This window comes from Phasianus colchicus, chromosome 8 (genome assembly GCF_987193195.1).
Source record: "Phasianus colchicus chromosome 8, bPhaCol1.hap1.1, whole genome shotgun sequence".
In the NCBI taxonomy this organism is placed as follows: domain Eukaryota; kingdom Metazoa; phylum Chordata; class Aves; order Galliformes; family Phasianidae; genus Phasianus; species Phasianus colchicus.
Genome location: NC_143443.1, coordinates 23,702,836 through 23,729,572, shown reverse-complemented (window position 1 = coordinate 23,729,572; position 26,737 = coordinate 23,702,836). Strand labels below are relative to the sequence as shown.

The window sequence follows — 26,737 nt, the reverse complement described above, 5'->3', positions numbered from 1 at the left end:
GAATTTTGCTCTCACTGCTGAGCTGCCAAAGCCACGTCTAAGAGTGCAAGAAGTAAAAAAAAAAAAAAAGGCAAACATCCTAGATGCAGCATTAATAAAGGCTTCAAGCCTGTATGTGGCAACATGGCAGCAGAACAGCTACTTCTAGACCAGCATTCCAAGCAATCCCACTGTCTGCTCTGAGGGTCCAGAACACAAGGCTGGAAACCAGTGTGCAGGGTGATTTTGTTTTGAAATCTCTGCTGCACTCAGTGATCATCCCTTATGCCTCTACAGCATCCTCAGGGAGGAATCTTACCAGGATCCTACCCTACCTGCAGTCACGGGATATGGAGGCAGCTGTTTCAGAACTGCCACAAACACAGCCATCCTTTCCCATGTGAGCCCTCTGTACAAGGCCAGCAGTGCTGGAAGCTACACAGGGGCTATTATGTTCATAGAGAGCTTGTGCAAGGGAAAACGACCTGCAATTATCCATCTTTATCCAGTGAGTTGTCTTTCTTCCCATAAGAGCCCCATTCTGAAGGAAATCAACACCTGCTCAGTGGAAGGTTCTTGTTAGAGAAGTACCCCTGCAGACATCTGCTCCACAGGAAGGATGGCTGCAGTGGGCTATGAACTTGCTCCTAACCTTGCTCCATGCACAGCTTGTGTACAAGGGTAACTTGCAGTTGGGACCCACTGACCTTAATGTGCTAGGCTGGTGGTTCTGGGTGTGACCCATGATCTGAGGGAAGGCAGAAGGATCGTTCAGGGTAATGGCTCCCCAGAACTTTTACTTTTTCCTTCTCTAGTAAACATAAACAGGTCCAAGTTCCACTTAGGATTGTTCTGTTGTTTTTTTTTTCTTTAATTCAGTCCCTGCGTATAGCTTGGACCATGTAATCCAGTGGTCCCATATAGCCTAGGGGGGATCCTTCTGAGTTCGAGGTCAAGAGTATGTAAAAAACATCCTAAAGAAACTCAGACAAAGATATTTTACTTAATCTGGGAGCCTTGTTGTGCAGCGAAGGAAAGACTCTCCTTGCAGCACTGACAGAGCTTCGTTCAATCTCATGAATATCATCAGCTAGAGCTGTGAGGAATGTGTTAAGTTGGCCCAAACTGGGATCCTGTAACATACAAATCCTCGGAGGGATCTGAACGCCGAAAGATCACATTTCATCTCAAGTATTTTCCTTTTCATAAACAGGAGTGGTTCCAAAGCAATCCTCTCGGAGAAGTCATCCTTTGCATTTGTTTGCTTTTCACTTTTTAATTTAGCAAAGTCACAGTAACTCAGAGACCAGCTGCTGTGCCAGCAGCTGCCATGCCCACTGCCTTTACCTCACTGCAGGGCACAGAGGAACACGAGCAATCCAAAGCCCTACTAAAGGGCCTTCCGACCAAGCGCTCCTGGGCTTCCATGTCACCGGCCAAAATGAGCTTTGGATTAGGTTTAACTGGATAAAAGCTGGCCTGAAAGTCCCTGCACAGCCAGCAGTATGCTCTCCTCACTCTCACAGCGAAGAACACCCTGGCATTAAATCAACTCTGGATTAAACAATTAGAGCCCTGAGATTTTCCTGGGGGGAGGGGATCGGGGCGAGGGATAGGAGTGCTGTTCAACAAGCCAAGGAAAGTTTCTTTAGAGTCTGCAGGGAGCTGTAAAAAATGGGATTAAAAATATTACATGTCATTTTTGCCACTGCTCTTTGAAGTCAGTCAGAATATTTATATGGCATGCATGGGAGACAGGGTGTTAAATGTTCCCCAGGAAGAGATCACATGGCAAGGGGAAGTTTAGCACCACACAGCAAAGCTTTATAAAGCTCCTTCAGCCACTGCTGTAACGTTTTCAGGCTGGGGATGGTCTTTTGCACGCTGTGCACTGACTTGCAGAGGCAGCAGATGAGGGCCAAGAGCAGACATGAAAATGTTCCCAAACCAAAAAAGGAGGCCCCCAAGGACAGACTGTTCAGTAGTAAATGTGCTGCCACTGCATTCAGTTGCTCTGGAAGTGGGGAGGACGTGCGCTCTTGAGGAGGTTACCCACAGCATGAAGGCAAACCCTGACACCTGGCCCAGGGGCTGCACTGCTTTGGGTCAGAGTGCCCAGACAGCGAGAGATGAATGACGCTGAAGGAGAGGATATGCAGCATCTCCCTTCATACCCAGAACTGTTCTGCTTTTCTTGCAATCCCTTTTCTCAGTGCCCTATCCCATAGAAGATGTAAAGGTCTCCCAAAGCCTTCAGACTGTGAGGCTTTCTGGGGCATACACTGGGGATGCAGGAACGAAGCAGCCTTACTTCCTCTGGAGAGTTCAGATCTTCTAAATCTTCCAGCATTCTCTCTACGAACTCTTCGGTCAATAGGATCTGCAAAGGAAATACAGTGGTTTATGTCTTCTCACTCCTAGTTTTAGCTAACTGCCAAGCAACAGAATGACTTTTCCACTGAGCAAACTGTACCAGGAATGTTCTTCATTCCTGCAACACATCAGCTTAAGGGCAAGGAGCTCCTAACTTTGCCTCCTGCCTCAACCACAGTAAAAACTTTAAAATTATATGGCAATCTTTTTTGACCCTCAATTATCTTCCTAAGACTAAAATTAGAGGTCCAGCTTTAGAAAGACAGAGTAGGGAAGAAGGAAAAGGGGTCAAGATAACAACTGCTAGAGAGGCAGTAGGAGATGGTGCTGCTTTCATCTGATTTCTTGAAGTGGACCTCCATGAAGACCACAATTCACATAACGCTGAGGAACACTGGGGAGCAAACCCTGCACTCATGGAGAGAAAAACCTGCACTCTCTTTAGAAAGGCACATAATAGCCAAAACCAGACATGTTCTGCCTCTTTTTGCAGCAGATGCGAAGTCCCCAGCAGTCAGCAGATTTGGAATGGGAATGGAAATGCAGTGTGGGATGGGGACAACATCCCCATGCAACGCAAGTGTGTTGGAGTGGCATTCCTGGGAGTTGAGTTACGGCAGAATCCAGCATGTTATTCCTATTTCAACCTACAGGTTTACTTCTTTCCCTCTGCATCTCCCTTCCTTCCTTCACTCCACTCTTTCCTCTATTTCTGGCACTGCTCTCCATCCCCGAAGCAGTCACCATTCCCAGACCCCTTTCTTATCCTGTCTCCTCCTGCCCTGGGCTGGAAGAGGGTTGGCCTGGCTGTCTCATGGCCCTGCAGGAAGCCACTTTTAGCTCCTGGAGCCAGGAATGGGAGCAGGGAGCGCATGACTGCCTGGGCAACATGGGCTACTTAGCTGAATGTGCTGGCCTCTGTTTTGGTAATACCAGCAGGGCTGTTGGCTAGAAGAAAGGGAGTACTCCCTTTCTTCCTTTGGTTAGTAAGAAACTTGATCTGAAAACACCAAATCCAGATTCAAGAGCTATGATGTGTCTGAATTCTCTTCCTTTCACCCCTGCTGCCCTGCCAACACTGTACACTGTTTTCCTGGGGGATGAGGGAACTGTAGCCTTCACTCTGCACTAATTCCCCTTCTCACTTAGATCCAACCTGCAGCAGGCTTCAGGCCAGGGTTTATGACTGAGCTGCTCAGCCTGGATGCAGGTAGCCCATCAGGCCTTTCTGTTCATACTTTGAGCCTGGAAATTGCTCTGCTTCAGCTAGCAGCCAGGAGCTTGCTGCTTTGGACAGAACTCTGCAACCTGGCACCAATCTGCAGACTGGCAAGCTGAGAAACATTGCACTGAAACACGCAGTGCCACTGCAAACTGCTGCAGTCTCCTTGCAGGAGGCTGTAACTATCCTGCCTGTTGAACTGGAGACACTCGTTTGTTGGCTGCTCACAGAATGAGGAAGCTGACTGTCCATGTCAGAGGCAGGAGGGCAACCTGATCGCTCAGCCCAGGAGGGATAGCTGGGTGGGGAGCTGGGGCTCTGAGTAGAGCAGATCAGTTTCTGCGGAGGTGCAGCCTGCAATGGGGCGAGGGAATGAAAACAATTTGGCAGACATCAAAATGTACAGAGCAGCCGGAAAAAGGAGGAGGAATTGGTATTCACAGCAATCAGGCAAAGAGGAAATGAATATTCAGCCCTCCACGGATGAGCAAAAATGCCAGAGGTTGGGATGGGTGAGAGAGCAGGAATGAGGAGTCACATCTTTGGCAGGGGGACTGGAAGAGAAGCGCAGCAGGAAGACCCCTGGGCGCTCCCAAGGTGCCAGAGGCAGAGAAGAAATGGGAACCACATGTGGAGGCAGCCAGCTGCTCTTCTGCTGCTGGAAAACAACACAGGGTGAGCAGGGGTGATCAGCAAGGGCTTGAGGTAGCAAATGGGGAACCAGTCAGGTCTTGGCTAAGCCACAGACTTGCAGAGTGGAGACAAGCCTATGTGGAGCAGTGCGACAAGCACTAATGTGGGGTGTGATCCCCTGAGCCAAGCCCATCTGCAGCTCACCATCCCCTCTCAGTGGATTTTGTTAATCCAGCTGAAAAAAAACCCAGCAACCAAACAACAGCTTCCACTGATTTAGTGAGCTGAACTGGCTCCCTGAAGGGTCTGACAGACAGAGTGGGGCAGCAGTCTGCAGCTCAGCTGTCTCATGGACTGTGGCTGTGAGATCGAAGTGGCGGCAGCTTGTGCTTTGGAGCAGGCCGAGAAAAGATTGCAGTGCTGTTCTGCAAGCCCTGCATAGATAGTTAACTTTGGTGGAGGGCAAGTGTCTCTGGCTGCAGTGACAAACTGCTGCAGTGACATTCACACAGTGTGTGACACACAGCCCATCCTCAGCAACCTGCAGCAGTCTGAGTCAGAAACAAACCACCCCAAAGCTTCCTACGTAGCCCCATGCAGCTGGGGAAACTTGTCCTCCTTCCTAGAGTAGAAGGGAATCTCTAAAGCACGGGTGCAACCAAATTGGTAAGCTAAGGGATCCCTCAGCTCAGGGAACCTGCAGCACTCCAGAACTCACTTGAGGATGCAGAAGGCACACGTTCCCAGCACACCAGCTGCTAAGAGGGCTTTGAAGCAAGAAGCACGGCAGTCCTGGATTTGCATCCAGACAACATTTCTCCTTTTAGAAGTAGCCCAATTTAAATGACCCAAGAGCACTAAGGTCTGCTCATAGATCAGGACGACATCCACACCTGCAGTCAGCAGAACAGCTTCATGCTGGTGTTTGCTCCTATGGAGAAGGATGAGAATAAATCTGATCCCATCTCAGCTTCCCTCGCTCACAGTATTTCACATTTCCAGCTCTTGTAGCATGCCTGCTCCTGCACAGTATGATACCCCATTACATTAACACACACACGTTATATGTGCATGATATTAAAGGTGACATTCCCAGCAAATAAACATGACAGACTGCCATTGCTCTAGGCACCTAATTTAATTTCCTTTGGGATTTAAACCTTAGAAGCCCAAATTAAACAAATAGGCTCTGTTCACTTTATATTTCAGGCCTGAATCTAGAGTTTTCCTTCAATGCTGTTAGCTGATCTTATCAACAGGACGCTGCACAGAGATCATAATGATGAAGCAGCTTTTTCACTCCCCAACGAAAACAGAGCTCCAGCTAGGGGAAGAGTCTTTGCAATCTGGAGGACAAATGAAGCCATCCAAAACACAGAGTCAGCCTTTCCTCCCATGACATCTCTTGAGCAGTGCTGAGGAGGCGTCCGAGCTCTCCTGGAGCCATAGCGGTCGGCTGCTCACAGCTCTGTGTTTTCACAGCTCTGTGCAAACATTCCCGCCTTCCTGGCCTGCTGAAGCTGGTTGCAGGGTGTAACTCAGCCTTTGTCATGGCTGTTTGCAGTATGTACAGGGAACGGCCTCGCCAAGCAGCTGGGGCTATCTGGGACGTTCCCTTTGGTGCTATACAGTTCTGCTTACACTGGGATCTCTGTGACCTGACCCAGAGAGGCCCAGACAGATGCCATCCCGTTGCTAGCAGATTCACTCTTCATTTCCCATGCGCTCTGTGGCTCTGTGAATGTCAGTAATGCTGCAGAAGCTCGGAAGACGATGACTACCCACAAGAGAAGTATCTGTTCTCTATCAGAGGCACCTACTGCAACAATCAAGGTCCACATTTCCCTCTGCCTCACCGATAGCTGCATATGCTGACACATTACAAAACACCGTGCTAGGCAGCCCCACTCAGGTGGATGTATTCAGGGAATGCTGTAAGCATGATGTCTCCCTCTCGTGGTAAATCCCACCTGAGCTTGTCTGAAACCTACTTCTTACCTACAGGACTTAGCTACAGGTCAGGTGAAGGAGCTTGTGTCGAAGCCTTCATACCCGCAGACAGTTGAGAAACCTGTATTGTGACTTGTTACAGGTACGCAGCTGCAAATGCAGGAAAACAGGTGAGATCTAAAGACGTTCACAAGGTCATGGGGCTCTAGGCTAGTTCAGCTGACTTTGAAATCAACTTGTGCTTAGTAAAACATTAAAGACTTCACAGTCAGCTTATGGGTACCATTCCACACCTAACACCCCATCTCTCTCGCACATTAGAGTTCAACGCTACCATGAGGACTGGAAATTCTCAGCACAGGAGAGGTTGCTGTGGACCACAGTACATGCTGATTCTGACAGCCTAGGACAGCTGGCACACCTTTGATTTGGAAGACCCTCAGAAGCTGAGCTAGGAATTAAGCTGCAGCTTTGTCTAGCTTCAGGGAATGTGCTTTGTTCAGGGCAAAATACAAGCAATTGGCCCAGGGACAAATCAGCATGGATGCTTTTACTGATAAAACCCACTTTCTTGCCTACCTAGAAACAAAACCAGATGATCCCACACTTTGTCCTAGTGCTTTGTTTGCATTAAACATTGCCACTTGCTTTTCTAACAGGTTTGTCAAAGAAAATAAAGGTTTTATTAGATCTGGACTTAGTACAGAGCTGGCTTGTACAGCTCAGGCAGAGAAGGTGGAGAAGTATTGCAATAAACCACTATGTAAATCACACCAGCACTCCTCAGACACTGCTCATCCATACAAGTGCTATGCCTAGGCTGGGTGGAGCAGCTGTACCCTAAGCCGCATGTCATCTGTTACTTCTGCAAATACCCAGCAGCATTTAGGAGCCCTTTGCCCTAAAAATGTTTCAGATTAATTCCTGTTGACAGCACAGAGAAAATGCAGCTAAGGTGTGTCAGCATTTCCCATTGAAATTAGACATTACCAATACACCCCTTGACTTGTGCTTTGTGCCATGAGCATCCCCAGCCCCTCTCCTGGCTTTCCCCTTGGCTTGGCCTTCTTCACATTGCCTTGCTTTGATGGTTCTGGCCTTGTCATTATCTTTCTACGTCATGCCCAGCCCTGACTCTGCCTGAAGAGGCCCGTACCATCTCAGTACTGCCTCCAAGGTACCAGCATTGCAACAAACACCTTTGATGGGAAATTCCATTGTTGCTCTTCCAGGAGATTCATAACTCTCCTTGTACAGGAAAAACATCCACTCACAGATGCCTGAGGGACCCTATTGCTTCACACTGTGATGTTACAATTCCAGAAGAGGAAGTATATGATGATGCTGAAAGATTTTGACCTTGTGGGATCTCCTATGATATTCCCAGCTACAAGGCTAGTCCTAGGTCCAGCCCGATGAGATCCATCTTGTAGACAGGGCTGCTTCCAGTAAACACAAAGTTTGGCTGAGCTGAAGAGAGCTGGCAAGGGAGCCAAGCAACACCAATTCTTTCAGTGTGAAAATGCTAAGGCAGAACAGACATTTCAGCAAATGCTCCAACCAGGTGAGAGGAGAGTTACAAAGAGTAGTCAAAATGTAGCTCAAGAAGCAAGGGAGGAGCATTAGGCTGGAGGATAGTCGGTTGGCAGTTGAGGAAGGATGGGAGAACTTGACTTGCGCAAAGTTAGCCTAGACAAAGGACTAGAGAACATGCTATTGAAGAGTGGATCATGATGACCTAATGGGATGCTTTAACTTCTAATGTTGTTTCTCCTGGTGTCTCATGAAATGAGGCTGTGAGAAAAAAGAACAGAAAGAGATTTGGGGGAGTGTTGTGGGAAGATGATAAACTTACTGGAAAGTGATAATTTAGATTGCCCTAGGCCTGACCCAAGAATTTGGGGGAAGCCACCTAAAAGATTTAGAAAATGTTTGTCTTGGGACAGATGCATCTGGGGAAGAGTAGGCTGTAGTTGTATGTGATTTCGGGCAGTTTGTGGACACTGTCCTTAAATTCACCAGGCTGGGCATGACACAGCTACTCTAGTCTGGGGAGACCAAAAACCAATCCCTTGGATGCAACCCATAGCTGCCACTTAATGGGTGAGCAACTCAAGCACCAGAATAGCTGTTACAAAGGTTGCTTTGAACCTCTACTGCTGCCATTATGCCAATGTGCATAAATGATTTAACATGTGGTATAGCAGAGAGAAGAACCAGATGTGCTCATTTCCAGGGGAATGTCCTAACTCTACCGGAACAGAGTCATTCTCTTGTGCTCTCTGTCTCTGTGACTAATTCAGTGTTTTATATGATGTGGAACAACTCCAATTGGATGAGCTGAGGAACAACAAAAATACCCTATAGCTGTGGTGGCCATAAAGCTAAGAAGTAGAAATAGTGGTTGAAATAAAAGCAAAGGAATAAAACATGAGTTTTTCATATCCTGGGTGAGTGCTTTATCCTTCAAATGTTGATTAGAGAAGGCAAAACTTCTAACAACCCCAGCTCCATTCTGCAAAACTTGCTTTTTTTTTTTTTCCTTTGGTCTGTTTTTATTGAAGAAAACCTTCTATTTCTGGTTTCATTCAACACAAAAGGATTTTCTTCTGCTTTTGGTTTCTTTAAGGCTTTTGTTTCAGCTAGAAAAACTGAGAATATTTAAAGATTGAGCTTGGTCTGCTCTTCTTTCCCAGATTTTTCACTTAGGTTGCCAAACCAAAAGAATGGATTGTCCCCTATGACCCTGCTCACAGTAATCTCCCCCCACCCTGCAATTGCCAACATAGATAGCGTGTGTTGATAGCTCCTGAAAGCTGGATGCTTCCCACGGGCTCCATGTACCTATCCTGCCTACAGACATGCTTGTCTAACGTTTTCTACCAGAAGTTTGACCTTGCTGTCCTAAGCCTCTACTTATTTTTCCATGCTGGATGTCTTGTTTTAGGTTTTTAAGGGTTTTTAGGGGAAAAGGAATCAAGTTATCTCAGAGAGGTATTTTGGAAAAAGTAGTTTCCGGCAGTGGTAACAAATGTGGATAATCATTTTATTGCAGAGCACTGGAACTAGCCCTCAGGAGGAGCTCCGAAGGTCAAGGGAAAGTCTTTCTCCCTATCAAGAGAATGCTTTGCCAAGTCAGAAGCCTCTGAAAGTGACGATCTGCCCGCAGCCTTTCAGAGAAGGGCAGAAAAATGCACTGAAGGTCCCTTATTCATTGAACGTGCTCCAGCCCAAGGCAGCTCACTCCCAGACACAGGGCAGAGGCTGCTAAGTAGGACTTTCCCCTTTGATCATTCCTCTGAGTGACGAGGGATTGCTATGGCACCAGGCACATCAGGACGCAAAGCAGGAAACTCTCCAGTGCTCTCAGCATTTCTGCTGGAAGTCAGGCGATGTGGAGGAGGAGGTGAAGGAATTTGCCAGCTTGAATGAAGGGGAGGAGAGAAAAGCAGAGACGGGCCAGGATGAGGGGAAGACAAAGACATAGAAAAACAGGATGGAGGGCAGACCAGAGGCCAAAGCCGGAGGTGACACAAAGGGTAGGGAGACGGGAGGGGAGCCCCTTTTCCACAGCCTCAGCATCCACACCATGTCTGTTGGACGCTGCAACCCTGCTGGCATGGGAGGCAAGCAGAGCTCACGTGGAGACAGAGACCTTGTGCTGAGGATCAGAGGATGCTAACTGCAAATGATCCATGGTTTCCATCAGCCTAACAGCATTTGTTTTGAAACTGAGTAAACTACCTGGAAAAAAAAAACCTCTACAGAGACCAGCAATACTGGGCACGTGAAACTTTGGAAATGGCTGAATAGAAACTGCCTGTGCAATATTAATTCAGCCCCAGTGAATGTCTGCATCGTGAAACAAATCTGTAATCACAAGATTGCCTGCAGTTTTTCTCCCACAAGACCTCTGCCCTGCTTGGTCCTCAGGATGGTTCTTCTCACTGAATGCAGCATTAGTCATCATTTCTTTTCATTATCATTCAAGTTGTTTGCCCGTTTCCTCCTACTCTCTTCCCCTTTATTTAGTACTCTCCATCCGACTACTGCCAGCACGGATTACATTGGAAGTACCTAATCTTACTGTCCCTACTGCTCTCACAGCCTCTGACATGCTCCGCCTCGCATTTCTGCAAGGCAGGGAGCACTCCTTTTCATGCAGCAGATGGGGGAGGGAGCTAAAGAAGCTGAGACATAACAAAATCTCAGAGAAAACCTATAAAAGCAGAGGGGTTTCAGTGTGTCTTGACTCTCAGGTTGGCCCCCTACCCCACGGAATTCTTTTCTCTCTCCTGACTTGCAAGAATGAATTTTAATATCTTCCTGAAATTGCTTCTAGTGTTCATCTGTGGTGCTGGAATGCTTTGCAAGCACTAAGTTAATCTTCACAGGATGACTGGAAGAAGGTTTTCCTTAACAGACAGAGGAAAACAAGTGAAGAGGAAATTGAGTCTGAATGGCTACTTCTTGCAGGTGCCTGCCCCAAGACTCACAGGTCCCTCTTTTCCAGCCTACTCTGCACTGTGGAGCACAGGGGATCTGCAGCAGAATTCCTCCTGGCCTCTGGTGCCACTGGGAACATGGATCAGACCTCAGCTCTCAAGCTGGCCATCCAGAAAATGGGGAACACAAACTCAGTTGCCACTTGTGAATATTTTAGCTTGAGAATCTGGAAATAATATTGAGAAAGAACAGAATAATAGAGGTAGGGACAGGATTCAGTTCTCCAGGGTAACACTTAACAGGCTTCACCATGGGACTATTCTGATTTTTCTGCAATTACTTGCCTCATTCACTATACACGTTCTAATTTTGACAAACAAACAAAGTGGATGTCCTATAGGTGAGAGTCTACCTTACTCCCCAAAACATGTTGCATCCTTCTGCGCTGAATGAGGTGGCGTACTTTGTAAAAAATACATCTGAACATTCAATTAGATATGATATTGAAATACACATACATAACAAGGGCAAGGTTAAGCTGCAGAGACTGTTGTTCAGATAGTTCTTAAATTCTGTATGCTTGATTTTGCAGTTAACGAGGACTCTCTAAGTTTGTTTTCACTGCACTGTATGGGCTCGTATGTCAGAGTTTGCAGCAATATCTGATGCGTAACATGTACGTTGCACATGATCAAAGACTTGAATGTCATCTTCTTCCCTAGAACAATGACTGCCTAAAGCAGCAGGAGTAGAAATTATCTGAAGGTAGTGTTAAACAAACCTCCTTCTCCCCTCTGGGGAGAGTAAGCAGTCCAGGTGAGCAAGGTAGGAGGGGAGAACAGTCTGCTTTGTGCTAGACATACACATAAAAGCAGAGGAGCTTTGCAGAAGCATGTCCTGACTCCCATCACCGAAGACTTAATGATGGTAATTCCCAAAGGATGATGCATGCTGACAGGCTTTGACACAAACTACCCCAGGATAATATTAATATGTATTAAAGGCTCAGGCAACTTTATTGGGTCGGGTTTGATCAGTAAGACATTTCAACAGAGCGTCTCTATCATCTGCCTGAACACAAGTAAGGGAGGGAAGGAGAACACACGCACAACTTCACCTTGCTTTGGGTAGGCATACAGACAAACAAGGTTGATCTGTGATGAATTGCATGCTTGGCATGCTCAGACCAAGAAGCTCGGGCACTCCACCACGAATATGAATGTCTCTGTGGGGCAGTTAATGTCAGAGTCTGTTTATATGATCAGCATCCTTAACTCTCTGACACCAGGCCAGACAGCTCCTGCCCAGCCTTTCTCTGTGCATCTGGAACATCTGCCCTTCGGGAAGGAGAGGCGATGAGGGGTGCTTAGGAGGCATGGGGATACTGCTGTCACGGCGCTGGGGGAAGGGGGAACGGAAGAAAGAAGGACGGAAGCCTTTGATCATGTATAATGTTAATGCAAGTGTTACACATCAGAGACTTTGCCACGGTAACTAGCATATAAACAGGAGTCTAGTGTTAACAAGGAGGACTTCTTGAATATGTTTGTACATTTCTGAGTCAAAGCAATTTCCCTATTCAACAATACATGACACAGTGGAAGAAGTTCAGAAATAAACCAGCCTGACATGCTTAGACCTTTAATAGAATTTAGCTTCTTAGAACTAATTAAATGTTACTTAAATGAAAAAAAAAATCCAAATACTTGGGAAAGGTGCCAATTTGACAGCTCTGGAGAATGAAATAATCTAATCATCCCTTGAGCATGGGCAGCAGCAGGACAGGCTTCCCCCAGTAACATACCTTAAATGTGACCTGGAAAGACTGTTGACAGAAATGGGGCACACAATCGTAGTAGGCTAATGATTCCTTGCCTTTTCTGCTGAGACTGCTAAAAGGGCTCCTGCCATGAGCTGTGGCAGCGATGTGGACACCTGTCTGCTAGGAACAGCGCAGGACCTGCCAAACTCCTGTCACCCGTTAAGCACCTGCCACAGCCAGCAACTCTCAGTTCATTGCTCAGCTCGGCCTGACCCACCTTGGACATGCTCCACTCCAGCCCACTAGATGTAAACAGGAGGTGCTGTGTTTAGTCTGCAAGTTTGGGCTTTCACTGCACCAGCACTCAGGCCCAAAAGGAGTCAGTCCCTGGCTGCTGCACAGAGCGGAGGCCCTGATTTTTCAGGCTCCATTTTCTAAGATAGGAGAAAAACCTGCAGGAGAAGAGACCTGCCATCTCTCTTCCACTCCATAATCCCTCCGTTTGCATACCTTTGCAACAAGCCTCTGCATTGCAGAGCCCAGGGTCCCAGGCGAAGGAGGAGGAAAGGCCCCTGGGCCTCATTGTGAAAGCTCTGCGGGGCTGCCAACTCTGCCTGCTCAGGCTGCAAAGGTCTAAACTAACACGACTCGCCTCCTTGATAATTCGATGCACCACAATGCCTTTTACTTCTGAAGCAAAGCCATGCGAACCTCCCTCCTCCACTCCCGACACCACAAGGGACTGCTGAGCACAGAAGAAGCCTTGCACTGCATATTAAGCCAAGAGCCTCAGACACTCCCACATCTATCTCACACAACCAGGTCCTCCTCCTCTTGTCCCAGGCTGCTTCTAGCTTCCTTTCCCCTCCCAACCAGGCTGTCCTCCCTCATTCCTATCACAGGATGGGGCAGGAGCCAGCACAAAGTCAGTCATGTCAGAAGAGAAGATCCAATACAGTGATCTTGTGCAGGATAAGCAAGGGAACTTGCTTCTCCCAATCCCTCAGGAGCCAGAAGCTCTTCACCTTTCCCTTCCACATACTCCAAAAAACTTGCTTAATCTTCAGCACTGCAGTAATAGGCACAGAAGCAACTGGGCTCATAAGGGTTAATATTGGTTACTTGCCTGAATGGTGACCTAACTACTGCCATTCCTCACTCTTAGAGGTTACATGACTACTCCACACATCAATACATTTCAAGATGTGATGTAAATGCAGACAAATACTCTTATGTTTGGAGTTAACACAGTCACAAGATCCCATGTATCATATGCTGGCAAGCACAGGAACCAACAGCAAATGACCCACCCTTAAGCCTGACCGTTTGCTGTTAATCATTACAGGAGTGTTGCACTTTCCAGTCAGTACAATCAAAGCATGTAAGTTCTTTGAAATCCCTACACGAGATGATTCCAGCCAAGATCAGCTCCTTTACAAGTCATACAGATTTCAAGGTATGATGTCCTCCAGACGTATGAACACACGCACTGGAATGCCTTGAAAACAAGTCACTGGAAGGTTAACTACAATACTGCAATGCAAAAACAAACCTCTGCCTTAAAAACAGAAGGGGAGGCAGGAATGCTACAGCAACAGTGAAGGCAGAGATGTACTGCATGTATATTGTCTCTCAGAGATGTTTTTTTCTGTATAAACATATTTCTCAAAGCTTTTTTTATGTTTGCAATGTGTTTATAACCAAGAAGAAATTCAAGGTTAGAATAGTGCTATGCCATCATATAATTTGTGCATCCCTGGCTCTAAAGGGCTGACCCTCAACACCAAGCAGATGGGGAGGTTCCAAGAGAAATCTGTGATACAGAAACAATCTGGTGCAGAAAATATGTGGGTGCTTCAAGGAACCGCACATTTTTGTCACAGAATCATTAAGAAAGAGGTAAAACTGAGAGGCTGTACCCTCTGTGCTGCCCTCCTGTAAAGGATGACGTAAAACTGAGATCCTGGCTCTGTAGGATCGAAGTCCCACAGCCTTCTTTAGAGATCAGCTTGCTAGCTCTTCTACCCTGGCTCTGTTCTTGTTTAGGTCATTCCACTCTGCCTCCCCAAATTCCTTTCTGGAAGAAATCAAGAGCAAATACAGTCTTCAAAGTGTTGCTGACTCCAGGAAATGGATACTACTGTATTCACAGATAATTTTATAACTTTCCAGCCACTGCTCATCAATTTGAGCTCCAATGACATAAACATTAACAGTTCACCATTATTTTTGAGTTCACAATCACTGAAAATACTCTGCATGAACTGTAAGAGATACTAAACAGGTTTGTTACACTTTTGAGCCTTTAACATATGATCATACTTAAGACAATGTAAAAGGGAAGGAAAAAGGCTCTCTCACTTGTAACCAAGGTCCATGTGCTGCATAGGGGTGCTCCTCTGTAGCAAATGCTCCTTCTACTCCCGTTGATACAAACGTGATTGCTGTGTCCCCTGTAATACTTTTATATGTAAAGTGCCGTCCATGTAAGAGCCTTCCCCTGGAAATAAGACATATGTGTGTGAATTGAAAGGCTGTGAGCAGCATTCAACAGATCAATGAAGATGTATCACTATAGATTCTGCCATCAGCATGTGAAGCCATCCGAAGGTAGCAACTATTAATTTTTTAGGAATGTATGACTGATTAGCCCATCACAAGTCTTTTGAGGCAAGTTCTCTTTTATTCTCCCCTATATAATGTGGGGCCTTGTTTCAGAACTAGAATAGCCTAACTGGATCCCATTGCAAGGGTGCCCCCATGATTAAGCCCTGATGCATGTATAGACAGGGGACTGTCAGTCTTTCAGAAACAAGAAAACTGCAGGAGAGGATCCAGACTCCGCATCATGTGGCAGTGAGATGATGCTTTTCTAAGCAGGATCATCAGTAGGATCAAACTTACCTACAATGACAATACCTAGTAATTCAATGCCCTGATGCTTGACAGATGTAACCTGCACTACTTACGCATTTCAATAAAATACCTAGAAGATACATATGTATAACCATTTATTCATTCAGTGCTTTCCATGGGGAAAGTTTTGCCTGTGGTACTTAGGCTGAGTGCCTCTGCATGCAAGCATGGCTTCCAATATGCAGTTGGGAAAACTTAAGGTAAGATATATGGCACCCAATGACAGGGTCACAGCTGATTGATGAGTTACTGCTGGTCAAGTTAAGCTGTGTTAACTGATCAGGACAGAGAGTGTTTACACATTTATAATGTAAAATAAAATATGTTCATGTCAGCTATCCCATTGGTTTCTCAACAGGCACAGGCGAGTGTGCACCTGCTGCTGATAACTCTGATACCACAGGCAGGTAACTCATTAAGCCAAAGTAATTCAATCACCTGCAATCGTTTGTCTTATGCTAACGACTACATTTGCCACATGTATTTTTTAAAAGAGTGCTGATTGAAACTGTGAGTATCTAGAAAGTCACATATAGTGGTATGCATAGCCTAACCTTGAAAAGATAATGCATAGGGTACACACAATGTTCTGTTCGTTCACTCATGTAAGTGAGAGAATTTGACTAGAAAATACACTTGCATGCATAAACTGACTGCAAACAGGCTTTGCACAAATATTTGTGTCTGAGTCCGTAAGCCATGGTTAACAACTCAAGGGATTTCTTTGACAGAATATGATAAGACATCCCTTCTTTATCAGAGTCGCCAGCATTAGACTATTAATAATAAAGACATACTAATCCTGTCCTGTTTCAGTGCACTAAAATATACTGGAGGACAGAAAAAAAGAATGAGAAACAGTCTTACCATGATGAACATACATGCAAAGAATCATCTGTTTCCAGTGTGTTTTAGCAAAATAATCTCAGCTCTGGCCTTTAAAGAACCATTGCATGCATGTCTGTATGGTGAAACAATGCCACAAGGCGAAAGCTGCAGAAGCTGAGGAGGAAGGATGGCCCTACTCACCTTAGACAGAGGGGAATCAGCGCTCCAGACTCCTGGTTAAACTTCAGGTGCACGCTTTCCAGCTGTCTCGTGCGGATTAGCTCATGAGGAATGATAGCTGCTGAGCTCTCGCTTTCTAAACTGTCCTTCCGGCTTCTAAGAGAGACAGAACATGCACACTTAGGATCCTAGCACTGTGTGCTGTTTCTGATTCAGATCAACTGTGTCAATACTGAGGAACACAAGACCAAAGTATTATGAAGACACATCTGAGTTCTCACCCCTTCACAGACTCAGCCTCCCGCAGACTATCAGTCCCAGTATGCTGCTGCCTTTGTTTGATGACCTAGGATCAGAACTGGTGAAGACACCTGCTGCATTCTTCCCCTTTACAGCACACAAGAAATAGAATTTCTGGGAAGAATTGGAGAAAACCTGCATTCTCTGCCAAAACCACTAAAAAATAGCTTAGGAACATTAGCAGGTATGCCTTCCCTCTCCGTTTTGCTGTGTCTTCAGGATATTTTAGGCAGTGACCTGCAGGAAACAATGGCCTGTCTTTCAGGTCTGAGGCATTCCTACAACTATATCCAAATCACTTCTTTCCACAGCTCAACTGAAAGGTTTTGAGAACTCTTTTCCACCAGCATCAAGTGCAACAGCCAAAGATGGACACTGCTCATAATGAGCAGGACAGACTTCTCTTTGAAGTGGGGCTGCTTTAAGGCAGTGCACCTTTGCTTTCCTATTTTTTTCATTTCTGCAAGGCCAGCATGTCGTGAAGCCATGACTAAAGGTTATGTTGTTACACGATTAGGAACTTTGCCAGATAGAATCCTCCAGATAATCAAGCAGGTGTATCTCAAAATACTTGACCATAAACACTTTATGTGTTCAAAGAGCAGTTACATGATAGTCCAGAACAAAGAAGGAAGGACATGGAGTTTACAGTTTTTGAGAATGCCATGAATTGGTGCGATGAGTCTGACGAGTGATTTATATTTTTGTCACCTGGTGTAATTAATAGAAGTAAGACTTATATTAAGTTTAGATAATTCCTATACTGCAGAATCACCAGAAGAGGAAGACAGGTAAAGCAGGGAGCTGACAGAAAGATGCCATATTCTAATGTGGTTCTGTTTTGCCACATTAAAAACCAAACAGCACTACCAGGCTGAGTAGTTTGCATTTGGGAACACTGTCAAAACATGTTCAGATCCATCCTCCATGCAAGCTGAGCCATCTTGAACATACATCTGGAAAGGAATGTAAAGAAACAGCTTGACCCTCACAAACCCTCACGACCCATCCCATCTCTACTTGACTTTACATTTGGGTGCTGTCCCCAAATTACTTCCATCAACCACACACGTAGCAATACAGTTCAGAACAGCTTCCAAAGCAGCTCAGTCTGTTGCCTCTGCCCTGGCATCCAGGCCTAGGAGAGCTTTGCAGTTGGACTGCTGAGCTGCTCACTACAATACAAAGGTACAAGCTCAGCCTCAATCTCAGGAGGGCCTGCAAATATCCTGCATGTCCAGGGCAGAAACGTGCAGAGAAAACAAAGAAGTAGCCCAGTTCATCTCCTTGCAAGATGAAATGTGTTTCATGTTGTGCATTAGCCACACACAAAGAGTAATGGACGCAGCAAGGACACAGTAGGTCAGGATAAAGTTTATGCACGGGGTGGGCTGATTGTCTGTCAGTCAGCCAAGTGTCGGTCCGGAGGGTTAACCCTGAAGCAAAGACACAATGTGCTTTGTAGTCTATAGGTGGCACTTAAAGCTGTGTTTAATCTACTTGGGCAAACATTTTACAGTTCTTTGTAGGTGGGGTCTTCAAAGAGTGGAGTGGGACAGCATTTTGCAGGCTGATTACCTGAGAAGTGCACAGTTGATTAATGATCAGTTGACCTTAAGCTAAGCTTTGCCTGAACTTCCTTATCAGATTGTATATACACAGTGAACTGTGGGAAAGTCAGCCTGTGGTCTACTGCTTCCAATCATTAATTTATCAATCCCTACCAAAAGGGTCAGCCATTAGCAACACATGGTTTTCAAGCAGGCCATAAGCTTGCACTTGTTAAATGCAGCTCCAGAGTTTATGCACCCTGGAGCGGATGGGGAGTTACACAGCAATGTTACTGCGGCAGACAGGAGATTGTCCCCTTCTCACCTGGATCGCTCAAGTGTGCCAGGCATGTCTCCCACCCCAGCGTCCCACAGCCAGTGCTGTAGGTCCATGTTTTGGAAGGACAGACTGCCAGAGGGCGGATCCCAGCAACCCCAGACTCCAAACCCTCTGTAATGAAGGTGGGTTTTTCAGTTTCCACCACATGAGCCAGTACAGCTGCTAGCACAATGGGGCTGCAGTCCTGAGGGGAAACAGCCTCCGGTTGTTAATGCAATAATAGCAATGACGACAATATTCTGGAGAAAAGGGGCAAAGCTTTCTAAATCTTATTAGAAACAGCAAATGCTGTTTGTCATTATACACTCGAGAGAAGATGTTGACTAATGTATAACTATCAAACGGAACTGTTGCGACTTTAAGGCTGTCAATAATTATGACTTCACATTAATAAGTAACCAGTCCTTCTGTCAAAAAGGTGAAGGAGTGAAGCAAAATGGTAGTTTATACTTTGAATGACATGAAATAATTAATCCTTTCCACGAAACTTTTCCAAGATAGTCACGGTTTCAGTGTTTCTTGTTTCACCTTAGTGGGGCTCACACAATTTCAGCTATTTGAGGTTGAGGGTGAAACTCCAACAGCAGAACCCTGCCACCTTCTATCTACGCTATATGTTTCTAAGCAAGAGCTCTGTGTTTGGGAACTTGTGGCCACGTGGTGGACTAAGCACATCAAGAGGACATGGTACATCCTACAGCTTTGCAATATGCTTGGAGATGTCGAAGTGCATGGTGCTTGAGGAAAGCCACAAAGCGGATGTGACTTTCATCTCTGGAAGATGTGCAGCAGCTCTTAAAGACCCATTAGTATTCCCCCACTGGGAACAGAAATGCTCGTACTTATTCTTCCAAAGGGTGACAGCCCAGATGGAGGATCACCAGGACATCTACGGTGTTGTCAATGAGAAGTTCACATCATAACACACACTGCCGTCCACAGCTTGTACTTTTCATCCGCAGAAGAAAATTTAGAAAAAGTTTGCTTTCTAACACTAACATATCTGGTTTTATGACTGTCAGCTACCCATAAGCCCTTGCCTTCCTCCACCCCATCACCAAATAAACCAGCAGCAGAAACCAGTAGAGTTTTATTTGTTATGACTAAGCTCTAGCTGACTATCACGTAAAACGCCACAAACTTTGTCTATTCCAGATTTAATACTTCATCCAACCCACACAAAAAAGTCATGTTTCTCAGTTCCCAGAAAAAACAAGTCTGCAACAGCTAGGACTGCTGCATTTGGAAAGGCAGTAGATTTAAATGGAAGCAGCACACCGGAAATGTCCCAGTTTGAGGACTGAGCATCTAGTGTTTTGTGAAACTGGAGGGGGGTTGGAGGAGATTAAAGCGCATTTCCCTCTGATTGGGAGCTTGTGGGAGGTGTAAATGTGGGCAGTTGTCAGATTAATTCTTTAGATGATTACATTCTTTTTGTTTCTTTAAAGCTGTTTGTAGTTGGGTTTGATGTCTCCTATTCTGGGCAAGTGTATTGCTGCAGTTACCAAGGTGACTTTAGCTGACTTTCAAGTATTTTTTCCAGCTTCAGTTTCTACCAATAGTCTGCTTCTGGGCGGAGGAGAGGAGGAAATTATTATTATTTTTTTAATCTTGTGAATGCTGATTAACAGTCCATGATTTTAATCAAAGCCATATTTGACGTGCAAAGCACTGTTTTTGAAAGAGGGGTGGTCAAGCTGTTGCAAAGGGCTCTGCTGTGGACTTCAGCCTCCCCAGACCTCCCTCAATAGGGAGAAAGAGCCCGAGGAGCCAAACATCCCCACGCACTGTGCTCCATGATGGAAGCAGCCACACGCTGCAACCTGTAGCCTCCCGGGGGCCCTCTCTTTGTATTAAAGATGAGAGTAGCTGCAATCTGCTTAATTTTATGCCAATTAGCAGCAGCCCTTGGGGGATCCTGGAAAACCGCCAATGCAATCACCAGGTTGCGCAAAGTTTGGATGTCCCCTCCTTGTAAGTCATGTTTATGGCAACCTCCTCTCAAGCAGTCCCAATGGCAGTTATTTTATGGGATTCCAGAATAACCAGATTGATCGGATTAAGAAAGGTTTATTTATTCTTGCATTCACATCCTGCTTTATGATCGGGGTGTTTGATCTCACAGATTTGTTACTGGAGGAGGTCACAATTCTCTTCCAAGCTCCATCACCAACATGGAACACAATTTCTCTGCATTTCCAAGCCATTATCCAGGTACTGACATCACGAAGGACAGATTCTTAGAAACTGCCCATGGCAGTGCCTCTGTGAGGGTGGGTGCCCATCACATTGCTAACCTGACTTACATCACTGATCCCTGCTTCCTGGTACAAGCGTCAGTGCCATGACTTAGCAGATGCAGACAATTAGAGCAGGCTTACACAGCTGGGAGAAAAAGGCTGCCCCACTTTTTCTTTTCCCTTTTTCTTCCCAGCTGGGGCTATTTCAAAATTCCTCACTCTCTAATGAAGATACGGTCAAAGATCACTTAAGTGCCAGCAGTCTTCCAGTGTCTTTCCCACAGTTTCCCTTGAAGGACAAACCAGCAGTTGTGGGAAAGAGCCCAGAGCATCTTGGCACACGGTGTTACAGGACACGTCATGGAGGCACAGAGGCAAGCGCAGAACCAGTGAGGAGGCTGCTGCATGGATCCTGCTGTGGTCATGCTGAGACGAGGCTCACTCAAGCGTTCCAACCTGGAGGCTCATCATCCTGGTTCAGCCAGATGGTAAAGAGGTTCTCTGTGCGTTTCCTGATGCAGAAAGGCTCCAAGAACAATGCCAGCAGCAACAATCTTCTTGCCCTTTTGGAAAGCTGCATAGTTATTACTGTTGGTGCTTGCAGGGCCCAGACTGTTGCAGACCTACAGCTGAACTAGGATTGAGAGATTTAGGCTGTGCCACTGGCACTCTGAAGACCCAAACCACCCTTTTATGCAGCACATTCCCCATCTGTAAAACTGAGACGTTTTTCCAGATAGGAGTGTTGCAAAGATTAAGTCAATGTTTGCAGAGCACTTTTTGATTCTCATCTGAGGAAAACTATGCAGAAATGCAAATTATTAGCATAGTGAGCACTCTGCACTTCTACTGACACTGGTTTTCCAGACTTTTGCTTTTCTAGTTCGCAGGCTTGTCACCCAGCACTCAGGCTCACACTGAGAGTCACTCCCTAAAGCACACTGCCTCCCCCATTCAGCATTCCTTATTCAAGCAAGACACCACTGAATGTGACTCGATGAGGGAGCATGCCTAAATAAGCAGGCCTGGGTTGGAAACTTACTGCTTAGTGGTTGCAGAATCAGAAAGTCTAGCCAAAACGAGACATTTTCAGAGAATGCTGAAATGTTCTCCTTTATGTAAAACTTTGCCTCCAAGAACTGAAGACAGGAAACCAGCTATACAGACAACAGCTCCCCTCCGCCCAAGGAAAGCAGCAAGCAAAACCTAGCGCAACTGGGAGAAGCAAAGTGCACACTCTCCTCAAAGCAAATCCTACATCTTGATACAACCCTAAGAACTTCCTCAGAAATATTACTCAAATGGAGCTTGTTGATTTGCATTAACCCAATGCTGCACACAGCACTTAACGAAAGCAGCAATCAGGATGCCCTATTTACCAATCAAGTAGACTACACAGAGAGAAGACTCCAGTCCCACAAGCTTGCACTATCATTCATATGCTCCAAACCTGATCCTACATCACAGCAAGCAACTGAAATCACCAGGAGTGATTTCAGAAGGATTTCTGGAGTGACACAACTTCCCATAAAGGAGGGGCAACAACCTGGGATGCTTGGGATGCCCTGCATCAGAAGGTCACAGCCAGGACAGCCCTGCCAGCCCCACCTGCCAGAGGCTTGTTCCCCGTTCTATTTGCCAGGAGCCTGTCTTCATTTCCCTACACAGCTGGAAATTGTTCCGGGCTGGATGGAATTAGCATACGAACACAGAGCAACCATATGTGCAGGGATCCCTAGACTCTGCCTGTTCTTCTGCTTGGAAATCGAATGCTAGTGGGATTTAAGGTCTTTGGGGCATCTGCTGTGGGCTCCTGGACAAATGACCACTGTGCATGAGTGGGCAAGGAACCAGCATGCCACTCCCTGGGAAATAAATCCCAGCCAGAAATATGGGAACCATGCACAAGTTAAACCATGCTGCTTTATTCTTCTTGAGAAAAGGGAGAGTGATAAACAACAGACAGATTTTGGTTCACCCTTGCATTTTGTCCAAGTAACACAGCCCTGGGGACCTTTTTCCGCTATCAAACCTCACCTTGAGACACGAGGGATGTGCGTGGGCATCACTTGAAACCTAGAACAATGAAGTGTAGCAATTACTGATAATTTTAGCTCCAGCTCATATAGTAATGCAGCTTGCTAGCTCTGGGTTTCTATTCCAGCCTCAGCTGACAGGAGCAGTATGACTGAATCAGCCAAGGGGCAGAAAAACATCATTTTCAGCAGTGCTGCATGATCAAGGGGACCCTTAAGTGGTGAAAAAGGTCAAGAATACCCCCATCCCTACCCTGGCTCTCACTGCAACTGTGGCAAATTAACTCCTCTGTCCTCATCTATGAAGTGGGGCTACTACTCACCCACCTCACAGGACAGCACAAAGACAGACAGCTCCAGAGTTTACAACATCAAGAAATTAAACAGCAAAATAAGCGAGACTCAACAAGTGTCACTGATCTTTGACATCTGGAGCCTCCAGCCCATAGAGGCCATAGCAGCAGCAGTGTTTAGTCTGACATCTGAATGGAACAGCTCAGCATCCAATCACAGTGAATCTGCAGTTAAGGAGATGGGGAGCCTCACCCTTCCATGTGCCTGAGCAGCACCTACCAAGCCAATGGGTCCTAAAAAATAAATTATGTTCTACTGTAGGGTACATTTGTATTCATACAAGCCTCATTTTTCCAAGGTGTAGTCAAGAGTATTATGTTACCTATGGTCAAAATGATTAGACATGTTTCCAAAGATTAATTTAGTTTTTGTTAGTTTTTTTTTTCCTTAAATGCATACAAACTGATTTAATGGCTGCTTATGAACTGAGCTAACAGTCATTTTGAGAAACAGATGTCTGATGCAGTTTTAAGCATTAAGAGTGCCTTTATTCATATCCATAGCAGAAAAATGGCTACACAGTCTACAGTAATAACACTAATGAATCAAAGTACTACAGCTGCCCAAAAGGGTTTTGACAGAAACCAGCTTTTTTCTCAAAGGAACTTTTTTTAGGACTCTGGGACAGTGAACAACTGGTAATATGCATGCTTAACATGTAAGTACGTGCTTTGCAGGAGCCAGAACACTGAATCGAGTCCTATCTGCATCCAAACAATGTGAGGATTTTGCATAAGCACTGAAAACTGTAACAACACAAAGCTGGGGAAATGTATGTGGCATGTGGCATCTGGATCCCAACATTTCATACAAACAAATGTTCAAAAGTTTGAGTGATCTGATGCACTTAATGACACTGAATGTGGAATACGTTGTCTACTCTAAACCCTGACAGATTATTGTGTGTGGGTGGTAGGGGCCAGAGAAAAGAAAGAGGAGATTGCTACTAGGAAAGCAGTCTGTGGCTGCAAATCTATGATAAATAAACAGCAAATTCCTCTTCTGCACAAAGCCATTAAAGTCTATGTCAGCCTTTAACATCCTAATGTCAGCTGAGTGCAAATTTGATGGCCAGGGCTCTGCAGTGGTCCCTATGGAAAGTAGATTGGAACACTTTGCCATGCCCCAATGGAGTGTTTCTGTCAAGTTCCTGAGGAGCCCCTAACGCACCAGTTATTCACAGGACCCTTGCAACGAACCATGGCTTTGATATTTTATGGTCTGGTGTGTACAGTGCAGGATATGATTACACACAAGCCTGGTTCCCATCAGCCAGCACCTCGTAATTGTTAACATATTTATCCTGGTGGTGCCTCAAGAAGATGACATTGTTATTAGTCTCATTTTATAGATTTAGAATTGAAGCTCAATAGCTAGATGACTTGTGAAGGGCAGAACTGAGAGCCATCCCAAACAGGCCCAAAGCAAGGTACCTTGTACAGACTCTTGTACAAGAAGGACTAGATCTGTGGGCAGTTGTCCACCTCAGGTGCCTGTAGGTCTTATGAAATTATCTACACTGAGTTGTGTGTGTTTCATGTCTCAGCCTTTGCTACTGCAGCTACCTACAGGCAATGTGGATGCAGATATACTATTACATGCAAAAACTGAATTCCTATGCTACATCTCTCTGCAGCAGTAGGAACTGCAAGACTTTGGACCACACCCAGGTGCTAAGGAGCAGGTTGTCCAACCTTGCTCAAATGCTTAAGACATGCTGAGAGAGAAAAGAAGAATTAAGAAAGGCTCACGCTTATAAGAGCTTCCTGTACTACTGCAGCTGTACCATACTGTCAATGCATCAAACAATTACATGAACTGGAAAGGAAGAAACACTGCACAAGTTGAAAAGGCTCCTTTCCAAAGTCCTCTCAAAGCAGTGGGTAAGAATGGAGGAAGGAAATATGAAGACACACAGCTCTTTGAATTGAGGAGATTTCCTCCATCACTCAGATGATAACTATCACCAGTGACATTGGCAGAACACACAGTAGTCTTTTTCGTTAACTGCATTGCTATTATGGGGAAACAGGCTAGCTATCAGCTTCTTCAGCAGTAACCACAGACCTCAAAGTAATGTATTGATCTTTTAGGAAACAAACACAGGGAACCAGCCTCTCCTACTGTTTGGGCTTCAGGGAGGGTGGGTCTGCAGCTGCTACGTAAGACAACTTTGCTACAAAGATTACTACCAAGGATATGAAGCTGTGAATTTGACCTGCCTTCCTCTCTGTCTCAGCACAGTTGAAAACTCAGTGTGCTCCACCTTAACATTTCAGCACTCTGTCTTGACTGTATCTGTGCTTATCATATCTTGGATAATGTACAGCCTTCTTATCTAAGCAATGACTGCCAGCCAGCATTGCAACTTACTCATCAGCTGCCACTCTGACCTGGTGAGCACCCAAGTGTTTTTGGTCTCCCCCAACCATTGCAAACAGAGAGCTGTACCTGGGAATGCAAAGCCCAGCATCTGTGAGAAAACCTGCTCAGTACTTTTCAGCCTTCTAAGGCTAGGTGTGATGCTTGCAAGTCAGATAGTGTCATTGTATTTCTTCAGTAGGGCCAGTGGGACCAACCAATGGTCTAACGGGACCAACCCTCACACAAGGCAATATACTCAGAATCTGAGTCAGGTCAGGATCTAGTATATATAAAAAATAAGGTTATTCCTAAAGCTGTAATAAAGCCACCTGAGATTTTGTTTATTTCTTTCTTTTATAAGCACCAATATATCATCTTACTTATTAGTACACAGCATCAGCAGTTAACTTAATACTTCCCCCAGAGTACCAGGCAAATCAGAAATACTAGGACACAAACTAAATCAGAGGTCACCCAGAAAATGAAACAAGAAAGGACATCAGGGTTCTATTCAAGGAATATTTTGAATTAGGAATGAAAACAGAATTGAAATAGAGCAGGATGCTGCCTAGCACTATAGTCAAGAACTGATATCATTACTATCTTTACTCTTGGAACACAGTGTTCATAGGAGACTAGGAAACCAAAGGAAATACCAAAATGAGAGAGTGCACAGACGCGTGCCTTTCTTTACCACTTAGATAAAAAAAAGTTACAATTGATGGAAAAGATTTAATTAGTAACTGAAATAAGCCTAAGATTGAAAGGAAAGAAACCCATAAGACTGAAGTGCAGATACTGCAGATGGCTTGAAACCACAGGTAATTTCCTATAGGCTCGCTGAAGCCAAAATTCACAAATGAGGACAGATCTACAGGCCCACCTTGTCCTACTTTACTCACCTGTTAGTCTACAGACTGTAAGACACCAGGGTGATACTGGCATTGATTAATGCCAGTACCTGCTTTCTCAAGCAAGATCAAAGATGATTTTAGAAAAAAATCATTTTAACCAAAAGGTTTCTAATTATGAATTTTGACAGAAAATGTGCATGCAGAAACATCAGCAAATGCTTACCTGTGCCACCTAGCTCTTTGGATACCAAACACTCTATAACAAATTTTATAGGGCTCAGTCCAGCCTAATTTCAAACACTGTACACCATGAGCAACAAATTCTAAAGGACATTATCAGAGCCACTCTGTATTAGCAAGTTTGTGCAAAATTCCTCTCAAAATCTGCCCACCTCCTCTCAAAATCTGCC

The 26,737-nt window shown here is 45.3% G+C and overlaps 1 protein-coding gene across 6 annotated transcripts in view; it reads right to left on the bottom strand.

Moving 5' to 3' along the window:
* The window catches only part of SUFU (SUFU negative regulator of hedgehog signaling), an 87,450-nt gene that overhangs the window by 7,572 nt on the left and 53,141 nt on the right, over positions 1 to 26,737 (bottom strand). For 2 of the 6 annotated variants that reach the window (XM_031597581.2, XM_031597582.2), the window contains exons 9-11: positions 16,311 to 16,445; positions 14,727 to 14,865; positions 2,291 to 2,359 (exon numbers count right to left, since the gene is read on the bottom strand). In XM_031597581.2, coding sequence (XP_031453441.1) covers positions 2,291 to 2,359; positions 14,727 to 14,865; positions 16,311 to 16,445 — 343 coding nt within the window. Of the gene's footprint in view, positions 1 to 2,290; positions 2,360 to 14,726; positions 14,866 to 16,310; positions 16,446 to 18,724; positions 21,294 to 22,756; positions 22,796 to 25,482; positions 25,561 to 26,737 lie in introns of those variants that run through there. The other 4 variants (XM_090145422.1, XM_090145424.1, XM_090145423.1 and 1 more) reach the window with 4 other exon arrangements.